Source organism: Toxotes jaculatrix, chromosome 20 (genome assembly GCF_017976425.1).
Source record: "Toxotes jaculatrix isolate fToxJac2 chromosome 20, fToxJac2.pri, whole genome shotgun sequence".
NCBI classification, from domain to species: Eukaryota; Metazoa; Chordata; class Actinopteri; family Toxotidae; genus Toxotes; species Toxotes jaculatrix.
In genome coordinates, this window is record NC_054413.1 from 1,475,292 (window position 1) to 1,492,003 (window position 16,712).

General features: G+C 46.5%; 3 protein-coding genes across 9 annotated transcripts; 2 read left to right on the forward strand and 1 right to left on the reverse strand.

Annotated features, from left to right (window-relative positions):
• The first annotated feature begins 2,899 nt into the window (after positions 1-2,899).
• Positions 2,900-8,623, forward strand: mynn (myoneurin). Of its 4 annotated transcripts, none has more exons than XM_041065660.1 (10): positions 2,900-2,932; positions 3,528-3,597; positions 3,715-3,737; positions 4,483-4,756; positions 4,866-5,809; positions 5,946-6,105; positions 6,218-6,396; positions 6,549-6,641; positions 6,812-6,937; positions 7,116-8,623. In XM_041065660.1, exons 4-10 carry the CDS (start codon positions 4,491-4,493, stop codon positions 7,529-7,531), a joined length of 2,184 nt encoding a protein of 727 aa, XP_040921594.1. In that variant the 5' UTR covers positions 2,900-2,932; positions 3,528-3,597; positions 3,715-3,737; positions 4,483-4,490; the 3' UTR covers positions 7,532-8,623. The 4 variants fall into 4 exon arrangements, with proteins under 4 accessions (XP_040921594.1, XP_040921597.1, XP_040921593.1 ...); XM_041065663.1 differs by having other exon boundaries at positions 2,914-2,932; positions 3,530-3,597; positions 4,486-4,756; XM_041065659.1 differs by lacking the exon at positions 2,900-2,932 and having other exon boundaries at positions 2,979-3,597.
• A 477-nt stretch (positions 8,624-9,100) lies between these two features.
• Positions 9,101-12,050, forward strand: lrrc34 (leucine rich repeat containing 34). 3 transcript variants are annotated; one of them, XM_041065740.1, is made up of 10 exons: positions 9,101-9,207; positions 9,411-9,520; positions 9,897-9,961; positions 10,079-10,165; positions 10,285-10,413; positions 10,597-10,692; positions 10,796-10,950; positions 11,083-11,238; positions 11,449-11,575; positions 11,657-12,050. In XM_041065740.1, exons 1-10 carry the CDS (start codon positions 9,101-9,103, stop codon positions 11,894-11,896), a joined length of 1,272 nt encoding a protein of 423 aa, XP_040921674.1. In that variant the 3' UTR covers positions 11,897-12,050. The 3 variants fall into 3 exon arrangements, with proteins under 3 accessions (XP_040921674.1, XP_040921675.1, XP_040921676.1); XM_041065741.1 differs by lacking the exons at positions 9,101-9,207; positions 9,411-9,520 and adding an exon at positions 9,743-9,767; XM_041065742.1 differs by lacking the exons at positions 9,101-9,207; positions 9,411-9,520 and adding an exon at positions 9,777-9,815.
• A 33-nt stretch (positions 12,051-12,083) lies between these two features.
• Positions 12,084-16,634, reverse strand: lrrc31 (leucine rich repeat containing 31). Of its 2 annotated transcripts, none has more exons than XM_041065678.1 (10): positions 16,439-16,634; positions 15,402-15,593; positions 15,090-15,224; positions 14,773-14,940; positions 14,203-14,367; positions 13,713-13,895; positions 13,467-13,634; positions 13,175-13,339; positions 12,777-12,932; positions 12,084-12,644 (listed from the first exon to the last, which is right to left on the reverse strand). In XM_041065678.1, exons 1-10 carry the CDS (start codon positions 16,449-16,451, stop codon positions 12,271-12,273), a joined length of 1,719 nt encoding a protein of 572 aa, XP_040921612.1. In that variant the 5' UTR covers positions 16,452-16,634; the 3' UTR covers positions 12,084-12,270. The 2 variants fall into 2 exon arrangements, with proteins under 2 accessions (XP_040921612.1, XP_040921611.1); XM_041065677.1 differs by having other exon boundaries at positions 15,090-15,233.
• Positions 16,635-16,712: the final 78 nt, after the last annotated feature.

Below are 16,712 nucleotides of genomic sequence, written 5' to 3' on the forward strand. Positions count from 1 at the left end.
ACACACACACACACACACACACACACACACACACACACACACACAGAGGTAGCTTACTGAGTTTACTTGATATTCTTGATGTGTTAAATGTACAAACCCTCCTTTCTCTGCAGAGAGAAGCTCTGACGTCTGCAATCAGCTGAACCACATAATCAATGTGTCAGGAGCTCTGTGTTTAGGTGGGGGAGGGAGGGGTGAGACAGTGCATGGCTTCAGAGCTAATGTGGGAGATTTACCAGCCTCTTACCATGTAACTTTTAATTCTGGAGACCTGGTTATAGTCATATAAACGTGTGCCTGGCAACAATCAGATAGTGTAACTGTAAGCCAGTGGCGGTGAGTCCTTATCCTAACCTAAGCTGATGGCAGCTGCAGACGGGACGCTGCACACAGGTGGACAGACAGATCTGCCTCCTTCAGCCTCATCAGCAGCCTCCTCTGTGCTGCAGAGCCACTATCATCACAGCAGAGAGACAGTTAAACCATTCTGTTATCTCATATTCAAACACACACCACACACACACACACACACACACACACACTCCTTTTCCTTCTCTCTCTGGTCTTAATAACCACCCACACAAACAAACCACATGTTCACACGGACCCATCAGAGGCCTGAGGGCGTTTGTGTACATGAGCACAAACACTGACACATTGTGTACATCCTCAGATACTCCCCTGACACACACACACACACAGACACACACAGACACACACACACACACACACACACACACACACACACACACACACACACACACACACACACACACACACACACACACACACACACACACACACAGCACAGCTGGAGCAGAGGTGTCAGAGCAGGAGCAGTGAGTCTATTTCTCCCTGCTCAGAGAATAAAATTTAAATTATATCAGACGTGTGCTGCGCTACAGGCTGGTCCTCAGCTTCATGATCGCCGGAGCAGCTGCTAACATTTCTGTCATTCTAATCTTGTTCTGTGGTTAGCACCACCTCAGCTCATTATTTGCATTTTCAGCTTTTCTTCAGCTGACGTGTTCATGCTGAAATGATGTAAAGCCACACACACACACATGCACGCACACACACACACACACACACACACACACACACACACACACACACACACACACACACACACACACAGCTTTATCCTGATATCAAAGAGGTGATTTGGTTTATAAATAGATTATTTTTTGCGTCTACAATCCTTTTTTTTTTCTTGTTGGCAACAGTTCTGCCCCCATGATCTCACCTGCAAGTATATAGTACACAGGTCACATCTACAGGTGATACAAGAGATACAGGAGATACAGGTGTGTGGGGGCCTGCAGGACTGATAACAGGAGCATTCCTGAGCAGCCAAACATTCCTGCAGATCCTGCTGAGAGAAGAGCAGAACAAGAGAAGAACATTTCTGCACACAGGAGGTGAGGGGAGCATTGTTTGTTTCACTGCTGTTTCACCATAATGCTGCAGTATTATCCAGAGACATCTTTTTTTTTTAAAGTCATCCAACTGTTTTGTCTGTAATGTGTGAGAGTGTGTGTGTCTGTGTGATTCTGTCTGTGTGGTCTTATCACGGCTGAGTGGATACCGAGGTGTTTATGTGGGCAGAGCATCAGCTGCATCGACAGTCAGCTGACCAGGATGAATATCTGGCACAACAGGATGGTTAGCTCTGAGAAAACATTCATTCACTGTTTTCCTTGTTTAAAAAAAAAAAAGGAAATTTGTCGGTTTGTGTGTTGCAGCCATATTTCCATCAGTGTTTTCAAGCGAAACAGCAAAAAAAAACCTGAAATAAGATAAGTCCATTTAGACCATAAACGTTTCGTTTCAGTTCCTGCCATGAATAAACACATCTGCAGGATGTTGCTTGCTCCTGCTCTCTCCTGCATCAGAGTGGGGGGGCAGTGGAGAAGATTTACTGCTTTATGAGCTAAAAGCGTTCCCTGGATGGCACTTTGCTCCTGAAAAACACAAAAAAACATGATTCTGGTGCAGATTAATGAGACTAATTTGAAAAGAGTTAGGGGTGGGCTCTTTAGCTCACACTGTGAAGGTTTTATGGCAAAAAGAAGAAAGGCAAACAGTACCTGCACTTCAGATGAAATTAAACATAAGACAGAGCCACTGATCCTGGAGCCAGGATAACAGATGAGGAGAGACACAGAGAAGCCGAAGGTCACTGCAATATTAGCTCACTTATCTCCCCATTAAAATCCACCTGCACAGATTTAAATCCCTCTGGCTGTTACAGGATTGATCGTGACTCTGAGAGTTGACTGTAATATGCTGTGAAGACCTCAAATCAGATTAATCCACTCACAGAAAAACACCTTCCAGAGTATTTTCAGCCTCGGCACATAAATGTGAGCAGAATATTTGGATCTAGAGGTATCCTGAGGAACAGATACACTAATTCATTTAAACTGTTTACACCGATAAATATCTGTGTTAAAACCAAAGCCTTCACATCAGGTGAAGCTTATCAGGTATTGACTGTAAACACTTCAGCCACTGGATAATAATAATAAGTCTGAGATAAATGTATCACGGTCAGTAGTTCTTCTTCTTAAACTACCAGTTTTTTTTTTTACTTCTATAATTAATTTTGTTTGGTGCGTGTGTGTGTGCATCTTTTGTACCTGTGCGAGAAAACTTCCAAAATAAAAGATGCCAGTGTTATTACAGCCTGGAAACAGTATCTGTTGTGTTAAAACATTGTATGATGGAAATCAGAGGGTTAAAATCAGTGGATTCATCCTCTTTATGTTGTTATCCTACTGTTTAGAGAGTAATCACACCCAACTCGCGTCCGTTGTCCAGGCGAGACGGTGTCTATCTTGACCTTGCAGAATATCTTTGACCAAAGGCGAGGTCTCGCGAGAACTATCGACGTCACGGGATAATGGCTGGAGATCGCGGATATTAGAAGGTACTTTTCTGCTTTTATTTACTTTGCTGTGGATCAAATTGGTGGATTTCCTCAAACAGTTTAACGCAGCCGGTGACATGTTTGCACGGCTCGTAGCTGAAATAAGCGTTTCTAGCATTTTGTGCCAACTTACGTCGACACCGCCGGTACAAACCGTCAAACCTTCGAAATAAGAGCACAATGTTTTCCGCGCTTTTTACCACTACGAAAACAGTTAGCTTTAGCCTCATAAACTGTTCACTCTTGTTAGACACTGAAGGACTATAATGACTTCCGAGGCGGCTCGTACAGTACACAGAGTATTCATAAATCTGTGTGAGGCGACAAGCGGCCACCAGAAGTCATTCTGACCTATGTACGACACCGCTGTTAGCGTTAGCCGGACAAGAAGGCCTGCTCAGGAAGCAGGCGGGAGCTTTTATTTTCCAAAACTGTTTCTCCATCTCACCTGTCAGACTGCTGATTCAGAGGATTATATCTCTTGATAAATATTTATTTAGGTGGTAAATTCTAATTAAGGCTGTCGTTATGCTCCGTGGATTTCCTTTCTACGTGTCCCCATGCTCTCTTTTTCATTCCTCACTGTCCCCAACACAGAAATCTGCAATCCAAGAGGAGGTGAAGCTGTGTCTCAACTTCTCAGCATCACTGATACACTACTGAGAGTAAGTTTTTATTTTTATTATAAAGATTTACTATTCCTGCGTTTCATTTCTGTGCTCTGAGGCAATTTATGTTATTATTTAAATTTAAGTGAAATATTTTGTTTCTGTACTTTTTAGCTCTGACATTGGATTTTCTCCAGGTGAGTGAGTGATGTAAACAAACTGTCAGGACTTATTTCATTCACAGACACATTAAATGTAGTTAGTTTAATTCAAGGCCTGAACAGATGTTAAATAAAGGATGTTTTTTACTGTCAGCACAAAAAGACCAAAACAATGGAAATTGTATTTATTTATCTAATATTTTCTGTGTATTCAAAGTAGAGCTGCAACAAACAATCAATCAGTTGATTCACAGAAAAATAATTCACAACTATTTTGATAATTGATTACTCACTTTTCATGTTTTCAAGTGAAATATCCAAGTATTTACTAGTTAAAGCTTCTAAAATATGATGATATTGCAGCATTTGTTTGTCGTAACTGACTGTAAACTGAACATTTTAGCATTTTGGACTGTTAACTGATAAAACAAGCTGTTTGAATTAACAGGCAGATTAATCTGCAGCCACTAATTGAGAATTGTCACTTCTTCAAACTACTGAAAAACATTGAGCAGACACTGTGGCGCCACATGTGATTAATTCACCACTGGAAATTGTTCCCAACAAATTCAGCTTTGTAAAACTGGCAGTACCTGCAGGTTGTGTCTCATGAGGCTGATCGCACTTGGAATGAAATCATTCTCAGTCTGTTTTAGTATCTAAGAGCGCCTCCCAGAGGACAACAGCTCACACAGAGAGTAAAACAAATAGGTGTGCCTCTTGATGTAAATTTAAACTGACATCAGTGACATTGATGTTGACTGTCTCCATCGTTAACCAGCAGCAGAGATGACTCATGTCACCAATCACGGGAAGCTGCTCCTGCAGCGTTTACATCTGCAGCGGGAGATGGACTTCTTGTGCGACATTACCATATTGGTGAGAGATGTGGAGTTCAGAGCTCACCGCAACATCCTGGCGGCATTCAGCAAGTACTTTTCCTCCCAGGCTGAAAAAGGTCAAGATATCACGATCTTGGACCCTGACAAGGTCAGCCGGTACGCCCTGGAGAAGCTGCTGGAGTTTATCTACACTGGACAGATGAACCTCAGCAGGTAAAACTGCTTCTGACTGCTGTGAGATTGTTCTAAAGAGAATGAAGATTACTCTAAACTTTTCTTCCGCTAGCTTATTGAATTAAAATGTTGGTTTTCGTGGTTTCAGCACCAGACAGGCAGCTGTACGTCGAGCAGCTGTGTTTCTGGGAATGTCTGATGCCACAAAATATCTGGAGGAAATCCCTCACTGGTCCGAGCCGAGCGAAACATCCCAGTCAGAGGCAGATAAAGAAGCTGGTCTCTCTCCTCCCAGTCCGGCCTCTCCGGGCAGCCCCAGTTCCCCAGTTGCCCTGTCTATTGTCTCTGTCGCAGCGGACTGGACTGAGGAGGGGATGGAAGGCAAACAGCAGGAAGATGAGACCAAAGATGAAGGTGTGGAAGAAGAAGAAAAAAGCGATGAAGAGTACACCCCCGCAACTCCAAAGAGCGCTGGACGAGGACAGGGCAGGAAGAGAGGCAGAAGGCCGAAGAGTTTCAGTGGTGAGCAGGCGGAGCCCAGCAGCTCGGCTGATGGCACTCCAAAAACTCAGAGCTACAGAGGGAGGGGCAGGGGCAGAGGGAGGGGCAGGGGCAGGGGGAGAGGAAGAGGAGGTTTTAAAAATGAAGATCTGTCTTTAGAAGATTCTGATACAAGTGTGAAGGACTTCGGGGACACCTCTGCAGACTGGAGCCCCTCGCAGGACGATGACTCTCCGGCCAAGAAACCTCGACTGAGCAGCGGAGAGGGACGGAGAGGACGCGGCCGGGGGGGACGAGGGAGAGGGAGGGGCAGGGGCCGAGGCAGGAGGAGAACCATGGAGGAGGGAGAGGAGAGCGGCTCGGTGGGGGCTGATGATGAGGAGGAGGAGGGTGAGGTGGGGGAGCAGGATCCGTCAGAGATGGATGAGCTGTCGCTGTCGTGCACCGAGTGCAACAAACTGTTCAAAGACGCGAGCAGCCTGCGCCGACACGAGAAAATCCACAAGGGGCTGAAGCCGTTCGTCTGCATCTTCTGCTCCAAAACTTTCAGACAAGCTACACAGCTGAAGACACACCTGCGCATACACACAGGTGAGCTGAGCTACTCATGATATCTCACCTGACCGGGAACATTCTTCACATGATAGATCATTTAGTGTGTTATCGTCTGTTTTTTCCTCACCGCTGTGGCTGAACTCTCCTCGCCTCTCCCCGCTGTTGGTTGCAGGTGAGAAACCCTTTAGTTGCTCCAACTGCGACAAGTGTTTTGCTCAGAAGTGCCAGCTGGTCGCTCACCGCCGGATGCACCACGGAGAGGAGAAGCCTTACACCTGCGAGCGCTGCGGCTTCAAGTTTGCTACCTCGTCCAATTACAAAATACACATCAGGTACAAGCGCTGCCTCTTTTAACAGTAAATACACACACAACGTTTTAAGGGTTGCAAGTTGTTGACTGTCTTACAAGCATTTTGTGTGTGTATCATTGTTTGTTTTCTGCAGACTGCACAGCGGGGAAAAACCGTACGTGTGTGACATCTGTGGTCAGGCGTTTGCTCAGTCCAGCACCCTGACGTATCACAAGCGGCGACACACCGGAGAGAAGCCGTACCAGTGCGATCTGTGCGGCATGTCGTTCTCCGTTTCCTCCTCGCTCATCGCACACGCAAGAAAACACACAGGTGAGACGGTTTTAGTGAGCGAGGGGACTGGACTCCACTTTTGGCTCAAAGCAGCTGTTCTTTCCTTTTTGCTCAGGTTTTTTTGCGGGGTTCCACACTCCACACTCCTGGGCATGTTGTTGTATACGTGTGTGAACGTGTTTCTGTTTTAGGTGAGACTCCGTACAAATGTTCGCAGCCGAAATGTGACGCGCGCTTTGTGACGTCTTCTGAACTGAAGAAACACATGCGACGGCTTCACCCAGGTGAGTTTCCAGAACCTTAGGAGGGAAACGAGCACGTGTTCATCGACTTGGTTGTCGGTTAAAGATCACTGACATGTCGAGCGCCCAGCTGATGGCGTTGTTTGCAGAATGAAATCAGAAACACTTGTGTTTCGGGGGGGGATGACGGTCGGGTGTTTCCGTTTGTGCAGAGGGGAACACCGGTGTGCAGTGCCTGCTCTGTGGAAACAGATTCGCCAGCGTGAAGAACATGATCAAACACCAGGAGAAGGCTCATGCTGATGAAGTGCGGCAGCACAAGGAGAGAGCCAGAGCTGGTGAGCACCACGTTTTTATTCTGTCATTTTAAACCAGTGACAGACTGGGACACGTGCTGCGTGTGGGCATGCACAGTTTACTGCTGCTACCTGCCCTGACGCTCCGCAGGTTAATGTGATTCTCAGGAGGACAGAGTCTGACAGTTCTAACTCTGTGTCCCTGTGTGTGTCTGAGCAGTGGTCCTCCTGGCCTCCAGTCATCCTGTGGCCTTCGTGCAGAGCAAACTGTCCCAGGAGAACAAAGGTTTAGTGTCCATCCCTGAAGGCGAGCCGGCCAACCCTGAACCAGCCACTCCCAACCCCAAAGCCACAGCTCCGTCCGCAGACGCCGCCGCCGCCACCGAAACTGATGCTGCCACCACCACCACCGCCGCCACCATCATGGAGGGCTTCAAGTCGGAGCCCACTCACCCGCCTATCACCTCCACCGACCAGGTGACCTTCGATACTGACCAGGAGCAGACCATCAACTCGGACACCCTCCACGCTCTGGTGGAGCAGCTGCGGCCGCCGCCCTCCCCGGCCCAGGGCCTGGAGCAGATTGTCATCATCAGGACAGTGGACACCGCCGAAAACAACCCTCCTCAGCAGTGAGGTCCGAGCCGCAGCAGGGTCAGAGGTCACTGTGGTGCGACATTTCACTTTTTAACACACGAGCTACAGTCAGCCTCAGTGTCAAGGCTCAGATTCAGTCTTATACAGTCGCTCTGTGCTGAAAGGTGGAAATGTTCTACAGCATCTGAACATCTCTGCTCGTTTAGAGCCATGTCTCATCACTCAAGTCGCTCTGATTAACGTGTCATGTGACATCACTTCCTGCTCTACCTTTTCTTCCAGTGTAGAAACCGAGTTTTTCATCCACTGTGGCTGTTGAGTTTCATTCTGTACTTTAATTTCCCCTCGTTGCCAAGAGACGTCAGACTGACTGGTCTTGGACTAACTGGTCTTGGACTAGCTGGTCCTGGACTAGCTGGTCTTGGACTAACTGGTCTTGGACTAACTGGTCCTGGACTAGCTGGTCTTGGACTAGCTGGTCCTGGACTAGCTGGTCTTGGACTAGCTGGTCCTGGACTAGCTGGTCTTGGACTAGCTGGTCTTGGACTAACTGGTCTTGGACAGTGGTGTGTGTGGCTGGAGACACTTTTCTGTTACAGCTCAGCTGCAGATGAGAAACTAACAGGAATAAAAAAACGTAACCAGATCTAAATGTTGGTCAGATAAACGTGTAACAGGACAAACAATACAACTGTCGCATTGTTTTAATAGGTAAGTATGTAGTTAGTATAATCCTAGCTATCACCATGAAATATGATTTTATTTATCAGAAATGTTTCACCTGTACGTGTTTGACATGTGATGGTGGCTTTATTAATGTAAACACAGCCCTGTTAATGCAAACCAAGGTTTTTCTTTCAGTGTAATATGGTTAGTGTTTTTCTTTTGTTCTTGAAAGCAGCAGTTTCAGGTTTTATCAGAAATGTTTGTGCTTCAAGTTTGAAAACTGCATCATTTACAGTGTTTCTACCACTTAAAGTAGCTGTTTTTCTTTTTTTCTTCCTTTCTTTTTTATTTTGGATAAAATGTCTGCAGTACTTGTACAGAAATGTGAATTAGATATATACAAGTTCACTACTGTGTAAAAACTGTACAACTGAACAGGAAAATAAAATTAAAAACAAAATGGAACAGATGTGTTTTCTCAGTGAATGTTTTCACTTTTCAAATTTTTTTGAAGTCCATCAGCTTTTTAGAAACTTTCTTTCTCATTCAGTTAAAACAAAGATGCTGAAAAGGTTTTGATGGTTTAAGTGAAGCTGAACATTTTAACTGAAGAAAATAAAGTTTAATGGCAACCAATGCAAATTACACAAATACCAAGAAAATAAGAAAGCATGAGAGGCGTCCACCTGGGACGTCCTGAGGAATGAACCAGCAAAGACACAGTGACCTGGCAACCGGCAAGTTTTTTCTTACTAACAGCTATTGATGACTGATCTGTAAATACTTTCATTATCAAATTATTAATTCAACATTCATAAAACCTTCACAGAAAAAAAAAAATTTAAATCGCCCCCCCACCCCCTCTCTTTTGTCCTTAGCGAGACGCCATCCCCCCCTTCGCTTGTTGCCGTGGCAACACAAACTCCACGATAACAAACGACGATGGTTCGCGAAAATATGTCCGAGCTTTACGAAGCTCTCTGCGAAGAACATCAGATAAAAATAAATCAACACATTGTGGAAGTTTTAGAGAAGACGGCGGAGACTGAGTGAGTGTTACCTGCACGTTAAAACGGCTTGTTTGTTTATTTGTTTATTCATTACTCACTTTATTTACATGAGCAAATGTCAGGTAGGAAACGACACGTCAACCACACATTTCCCGCCAAAAGCATCTAAGTCTGTGACGGCAGGTGAGCGAAAAGCTGCACAGGTGTTTACACAGGTAAATCAGTTGTGTTTGGTGTTTTAGTTGTTTCGCCTTAAACCTGAGCGGAAACAACCGAGTGAGACGCGTTCAAAGACTCAGCAGTGAAGACCTTCTCCTTCTGTCCAAGTGTCTGCGAAACAGGAGTGTGACAGGTGAGCGGTCCAGGTTCAGGTAAACACTGTTTCACCGGGAACTGCACTGCTCAAAATACTTAAAGCAACACTTTTAAATCAGAGTACAGTCAGTTAAACTGGGATATTGATCTGGCCAGTGAAGCAGCAGAGGGGGTTGTTAATCAGTTTCAGCTGCTTTGGTGTTAATGAAATTAACAACAGGTGCACTAAAGGGGCAATAATGAGACAACCCCTGAAACAGGAATGTATCTGCTCCTCTGTGCAGGTAGGAACAGGGTGAGCACTGTACAGAATGAGCTCCAGCAGGTCACAGGTGTGAGACCAAACAGTCAGAGACAGACTCCCTGAGTGTAGTCTGAGGGCCTGACCATTTTTCATTTTTTTGTATGAACAGGTCTTGATGTGAAGTACAATAACATAACAGATGAAGGGGTTGGACACCTGGCTGAACTCTTACAGGTAAGTCAGAGTCCAAAGGAGACAAACATCTTCTGTGAATATGTTTGTCTCCTGTTTGATGCATTTCATGTTGTCCACGTTGCAGCTGTAGTTAAACCGTGTGTCTTCTCTGAGCAGGAGGAGAGTTCAGCTCTGCGCTGTTTGGACCTGATGTTCAATGACATTCTGGCGGACGGAGCAGAAATCCTCTCTAAGAGCCTGCAGGTCCAGATCTGCTCTGCACTCTGCACAGTTACAGCACCGTCAGTGGGAGACGTTCATCGCTGGTTTGGTCTTTTAATCTCTCTCTCTCTCTCTCTCTCTCTCTCTCTCTCTCTCTGCAGTGTAACAGCACCTTGCTCTCTCTCAGGCTCTCAGGTAATAAGATCGGGAACAGAGGAGCCATGCACCTGGCCAGCATGCTGCAGGTGAACAACACCCTGCGAGAGCTGGAGCTGGCGGACTGCGACCTGGTAACCACACCCAGCACTGGTGGCGCCTCAACATGTATCCACAAAAAATATTCATATCTAAAATGAATATTTTTCATAAATGTGAAAAAAAAAACTTTTTAAAGAGTTTGTCAGTAATGGTCTGAGAGCGTTTGACCGTCGCAGACCAAACAGAAACCAGTTTCTGTGACTTGCTTCCTTCAGTTCACTCAGAGCGTGATCGCGCTCACCATCGTGTTGAAAAGCAACAGAACTCTTCGCTCTGTCGACATCAGCCGGCCGCTGCTCTTCAGCCACCAGGTGCAAACACACAGAGCTGATCGGTTCTGAATGGGTCAGAATCAGCCAGGTTCAGGTCAGCAGACAGGTGTGTGGCTGTAACCTGGACCTCGGTGTCTCTCAGGAGGAGTGGGCGGTGCACTGCTCTGAGATGCTGGCGGTGAACGGCAGCCTGGTGGAGCTCCACCTGGGCAAGATGGGGATGACCGACACCGGGATGGAGAGGCTGACCGAAGGCCTGAGGCTCAACCGCAGCCTTCGCTTCCTGGACCTGCGCTGGTAGGAACGATCACATGTTCCACGACAGCAGCAAACGTCGGCAAATCCGTGGTTTCATTCCGAAAATCTCTCTGCTGTGAAAGCAGCTGCTGAATTTCAGAGTTTGCTGCCCCGTCTGTCCTCTGTCTGTAGTAACCGCGTGACTCGTGACGGCGTGAAGCATCTGGCTGAGGTGCTGAAGCAGAACCCGACCCTGGAGATCATAGATCTGTCGTCCAATCGGATCGAAGATGAGGGCGCTGCGTACCTGAGTGAAGCCATCACCTGGCCAGGCTGCACCCTGAAAGAGTGAGTGTGATTATTCTGACATTAAGAAGGTAAAGGAACGTTCCACCCTCAGACTCAGTGTCCAGTTCTTCATTTATTCTAAGGTCTTTTAGAGATCTGATGAGAAGGTGTCCAGGTTTAAATTATGACAGATTAAATTATCCAGTAGTTCACAAGAAACCAGCGAAAATGTGAGACGTGGCGTAAACACACCGCCTGTGTGTCTGTCAGGCTGTCAGTCAACAGTAACAACATCAGGACGGAGGGTCTGCTGTCTCTGACTCAGGCTCTGAAAGCAAACACCACTCTAACACACATCTACATCTGGGGAAACCACGTGGAGGAGCCTGTCTGCCAGGTAATACACACACACACACACACACACACACTGTGTAACTCATATATATGTTTCAAACTTAAATTCGCCCCCACCCCCCAGGCCTTCAGAGAGCTGATGTCCAGCGGACGCCTGCTGCCAGAGCAGACAGACGTCAGCCCGTACGAGGTGGACGGTCGGGTGTTTCTCGCCGAGGTCTTCCAGAATTTGAGGAGACATTATTACAGCACAGACAGCTCAGAAACAGAGACATGCTCCGTCTCAAACCCCGCCCCCAGCCCAGACTCCACCTTTCCACAGCTCACAGAGAACCAGGACCCTGTTCCTCTGCAGCCCTGCTGAGCTCTCATTAAACCCAAAACCTCCAACAGACAGAGACTCAGACATGGACAAAAGAAGACACTTAAAAACTGACTGAAATGTGTACAAACATCAAAAGAACCATAAATGATCCAAAGATGCTAAAAAGTCGTGAACTCACAAACTAGTGACGAGAAAATAAACCTCCTTAAACTCAAACTGTTTCCTAAGATTGTTTTTTAATCAGTGATGATCTTATTTTACATTTAAATGTTTATTACACAGATTTAAAGGAACATAATATGAACTGCAAGGATTTAGTAAAATTACATTGTGCCTGAATGTGAAAGTGCATCTGTTAACCTCAGAGATAATTCAGTGTCGATGTGTGATGAAAACTCAGGAGCTCCTGGTCCCTACTCCTCTGGGCTCTCCTGATTGGTGGGCTTAAACGACAACGTTTCGTCTTTAATGTCCGAATCCCACTCCAGGAGGACGTTCCTCTTCCTCAGGCAGTGATTCAGCTGCTGTCGGTCCTGAGAGCCAATCGTCCACCGCTGCACGGCCAGCCGAGCCAGCGCCGGTAGTCTGGGCAGAGCACAGAGCAGCGCCGGCAGCCAGGCCGAGCAGGAGGCAGAGGTCGAAGGTCGCAGGCTGAGGTCGACATCCTCCAGCGAGCCCAGACCTCCTGCTGAGAACAGAGCAGACCAGCCATCGTCACCAACCGAGCCGTTGTAGGAGAGATCCAACACCCGGAGAGAGGACAGACAACCACGTCTGCACACTGCAGCTGCACAGGACGGAGACGGAAGAGTCTTCATTAATCAGCCATTATACAGCAGACTTCAGAGGTGGGAAGTAACTCAGATACTGGACTTGATTCTGGTGCTTGTAAAATAAAATAACTGTGCCTGTCTGTTACCTAAGTGACGCAGGTCGTCAGTGGAGAGCTCACAGCTGCTGAGGCGAAGCTCCAGCACGACTGACGGCTGCAAAGCGTCCAGTAACAGAGCCAAACGACCGCCAACCACTTTACACCAGGAAACATCCACACTGTGGAGGTACGGCACGGCCAGAGCTGACACACACACACACACACAAATCAGAAATCTTATATTCAAACCTAACAGACTCGTTTTGACTTCACACACTAAACATCTTTATAGCAGAAACACAATCATGGAGCATCTGAGATAATTACGTCAGCTCTGGATTAAAAAACATTCACCTGTCTACCAGGTGTGTTTAGAGAGAGAACAACAGATTAATCAGACGAGTAGTAACAGCACTGTCAGTATCAGCTTTGGTGTATGTTTGTACCCAGAGCAGTGAACGACTCCTCAGTGAGGCTGCAGCTGTTCAGCGGCAGACGCTTCATCTGTGTCAGAGGGAGGGCGGAGACCAGCAGGTGAACCACACCTCCTACCTCCTTATTGGACGACAGGTCGAGCTCCATCAGTGCCGTCAGAGAGGGCAGCACCTGGACTGAAAACAAGGGGTCACATGACGGCTCCACCCTCTCAAATCACCGCCACCACATCAGATCAGCCTGACACACACACACACACACACACACACACACACACACACACACACACACACACAGACTCACTCAGGGCTTCCAGGTCGGTGTGTGTGAGACAGCACAGGTGAAGGTCGAGGCTCTCCAGGTGTGTGAGGTGAGCCAGGTGGAGGGTGAGGCGGTTCAGTCCTCCAGCCAGACTTTTGTTACAGGACAGATCCAACTCTCTCACTGAGGGGAGGCAGCGGAGCGAACCACCTGCAGGACGGGGGGGGGGGTGATGCTTTCAGTATCTCATGTTCCCGATAGAACAATCACCAACAGCAGATCTCCTACCGAGAGTGTCGAGGCAGTCCATCGTCAGGCCACAGGCCTGGAACCGAAGAGTGGTGAGGGAGGCGGCATGAGAGAGAGAGGCAGCCAGTTCCCTGAAGCCGCCATCGTCGACTTCCCGTGTGAGCTGAGGGTTACAGGAAACGTCCAGCACACTGAGTCTGGGGAGAGCAGACACGATTCCTCCTGAGAGGAAACACAACCGCAGCAGACAGACGAAAAGATGTCATTCAATATTTATGGAAAAGAAGGTCCAGAGTTTAAGAAGCTTTGACGCAGAAAACAACAACAACAACAAAACAACATATTTGCATTGTACACTGATTTTTCCTCTCTCCACAGCTGAATACAACATTTATACGTTCTGTGGCTGTGCTCCTGTGGAATTATGGGAAATGAACACCTGAAACAGAAGTACATTAGGCAGCCTGTCTTATCTAATCACTTCTCCTTTCTTATAAATAAATAAGTTAATAGAGGTTGAGTTTATTACCCAGTGCAGCAGCATCTGCTGCAGTGAGCTGGCAGGCCACCAGGTGAATCTCTCTCAGCGGTGGGTGAAGTTTACCCAGCAGGCCTTGCAAGCCTCCACCCCCGATGCCGCCGTTCCAGGACAAATCAAGGATCTCCAGAAGAGGAATGCAGCTGAGAGCTTCTCCTACAAACACACAGAACTGAACATTAGGAGCGATACGATCATACAAACAGTGAGTTTATACTGTGGTAACTATCGTTTACCATCACTGGGTGAATTAGATTATTACAGCAGATACAGGAAGTCAATGATCAGGACTGGTTTATTTTTCAACTGGAAAATATCTTACAACTAATTTAAAGGAGCCTCTTTTAAATCCTGATTATTTTCTCTGCATGTGCACTGTCGTCACTGAGGCTGGACAGCAAATTTTATTATTCTGAACATATTGTATTGCTTGTATTTTGCAGAAAGACGAGAAGCAGAGAGAGAAAACTCATAAGATGCCTGAAAATAAAAAACTCATCAAACAATCAGAGGACTTCATGAACGCCTGAGCTCTGAAAACCCGCAAGAACTTAGTCCCACCCAGGGCAGTGGTGTCATCGGCGTTCAGCCTACAGCTGCAGAGCCTCAGCGTCCTGATCCCGCCCACGTGCTGGAGGTGAGAGGTCAGCGCTTTCAGACATCCACCAATCAGCTCGTTCCAGGAGACGTCCATCTCCTCCAGCTGAGGGAGAAACTGCAGCAACGTTGCTGAGGAGGGCGGACGAGAAAAGTGCCGTCAGCAGACGTGGATCTCACTGGTCATTTGGGCCAGTGTTCGTCACTGGAACAGCGACATTTTGAGAAAATGAATTGAAATGTAACTGGCAGATTGAAATGAAGCGTGTGTGTGTTTGCACCGAGCTCCAGCAGATCTGTAGCAGTCAGATCACAGTGAGCCAGACTGAGGCTCCTGCTGTCTGCTTTCTTCCCCAGCCTCTGCAGGAAAACACACACCCGACCCCAACCGACGTCTCGCTCATTCTCTGCTGCTTCTGCAAAACCTGAAACACACAAACACACACGTGTACGACCCCATGAGGCAGCGACGCCGTTTCTGTGGTTCTGTGGTCAAAAACATAAAAGAGCTGGAGAGAAGGAGAAGTTCAGATCTGAGGTTTTAACCTGGAGGTCTCCTTCCAAATGACACCACCAGAAAAAGAAAAAAAAACCTGAGCTCTGTCCTTTGTCCTCTCTGCCCTCTGTCTCTCCATCCTCAGGAATCCCCGTCCGGTCCAAGGTTCGGGACAGGAAGCGTCCCAGCGGCTTCCTGTCTGAGGCGGAGCGTTTCCGGCGGATCTGACTCATGATGACGTCCAGAGGGGAACGTCTCTGACTGCCGCCGTCCCGCCCACGCTGACCATCTGACCAATGAGAGACAGGAAACAGGAGTCTCACCTGTGAGTGTTTTTACTGTTTGAATGAACCAAAAACATTTGAGATGAAGGTAATTTCACTGGCACAAGAAAGAAAAACAAAAGATTTTGTTGATCCCAGAAGAGGAATTGTGTTACTACGCCACAAGAAACAGAGCAGATGAAGATAAAAGTGGATAAAAACAGGATAAAGAAAATTAGCAGAGCAGCACAATAATCCAAAATTCAATTTATGTCTGTATTTACAGATAGAAAACAATAAGAAGCAAGAAAATGTCCCTGCCCCATGGACTGTTGTATTGTTTGCTTATCTATTTTATCTATGGTATTTTTTTTATTCTCTATAATCGTGTTCTCACTATCAGATTGTTCCATTAAGAATAACTTGCTCTTACATATTCACTTTACATTAAGTGTTTCTCTGTTTAAAGCTGAAAAGTGTTTACGATATTTAGCAAGAAAGTAAGAAAGAAAGTTGGCCTCAAACAATAATAATAATAATAATAATAATAATAATAAAAGCTCCTCCATCATTATTCATACTCTTATCTAATTCTAGTAGAACTGGACAAATTAACAAGACAAGACATAACCCTGGTAATTATATTAAATTCCACTAAGTCTTATTAATGTAATGAAGGGTCATTACGTGAAACCATTTACAGGATCAAACGTTAAATGGTTTTATTTTTCCTTCCAGACTTTATCAAAGTTTCCAGGCAGTTACTGTGGGTAAAGTAAGAAATACAGAGGAAGCAGCCTCAAAAACCTTCAGGGCAAAAATCAGCGAGCTGCAGTGAAACCAGGCTCAGACTCATCACAGCTCTTCTTACCTGCAGACTCCATGAGTTCAGCTCCACAACAGGACACAACCCGAGTGTGTATCTGACAGTGAGTCGTTACCGCGATGCGTTCACGGTCAGATGTTTTTTTTTAGTTCCGGTATCTTTGTAATGTTCGCGTTAATTCAATCATGTCTGCGTTTTCCAACCCGTCTGATTTAGTCTTATGCAAAGTAAGTAACTCCGGTCTCACTTTGACACCTGGGTGACGTCATGTCCCGTGCTCGTCAGGTGGCTCATCCCGGAAGTGCGACAACACCTTCGG

Excerpts from the sequence above, each read along its gene's own strand:
- mynn (XM_041065660.1), top strand. The coding sequence starts at position 4,491 with ATGACTCATGTCACCAATCACGGGAAGCTGCTCCTGCAGCGTTTACAT. Across the intron at positions 6,106-6,217 it reads AATTACAAAATACACATCAG|ACTGCACAGCGGGGAAAAAC; the intron begins GTACAAGCGCTG and ends TGTTTTCTGCAG. Across the intron at positions 6,642-6,811 it reads CATGCGACGGCTTCACCCAG|AGGGGAACACCGGTGTGCAG; the intron begins GTGAGTTTCCAG and ends CCGTTTGTGCAG.
- lrrc34 (XM_041065740.1), top strand. The coding sequence starts at position 9,101 with ATGGTTCGCGAAAATATGTCCGAGCTTTACGAAGCTCTCTGCGAAGAA. Across the intron at positions 9,208-9,410 it reads GAGAAGACGGCGGAGACTGA|TTGTTTCGCCTTAAACCTGA; the intron begins GTGAGTGTTACC and ends TTGGTGTTTTAG. Across the intron at positions 11,239-11,448 it reads CCAGGCTGCACCCTGAAAGA|GCTGTCAGTCAACAGTAACA; the intron begins GTGAGTGTGATT and ends TGTGTCTGTCAG.
- lrrc31 (XM_041065677.1), bottom strand. Across the intron at positions 13,635-13,712 it reads GGACTGCCTCGACACTCTCG|GTGGTTCGCTCCGCTGCCTC; the intron begins GTAGGAGATCTG and ends CCCGTCCTGCAG. Across the intron at positions 12,645-12,776 it reads TGACGACCTGCGTCACTTAG|CTGCAGTGTGCAGACGTGGT; the intron begins GTAACAGACAGG and ends CGTCCTGTGCAG.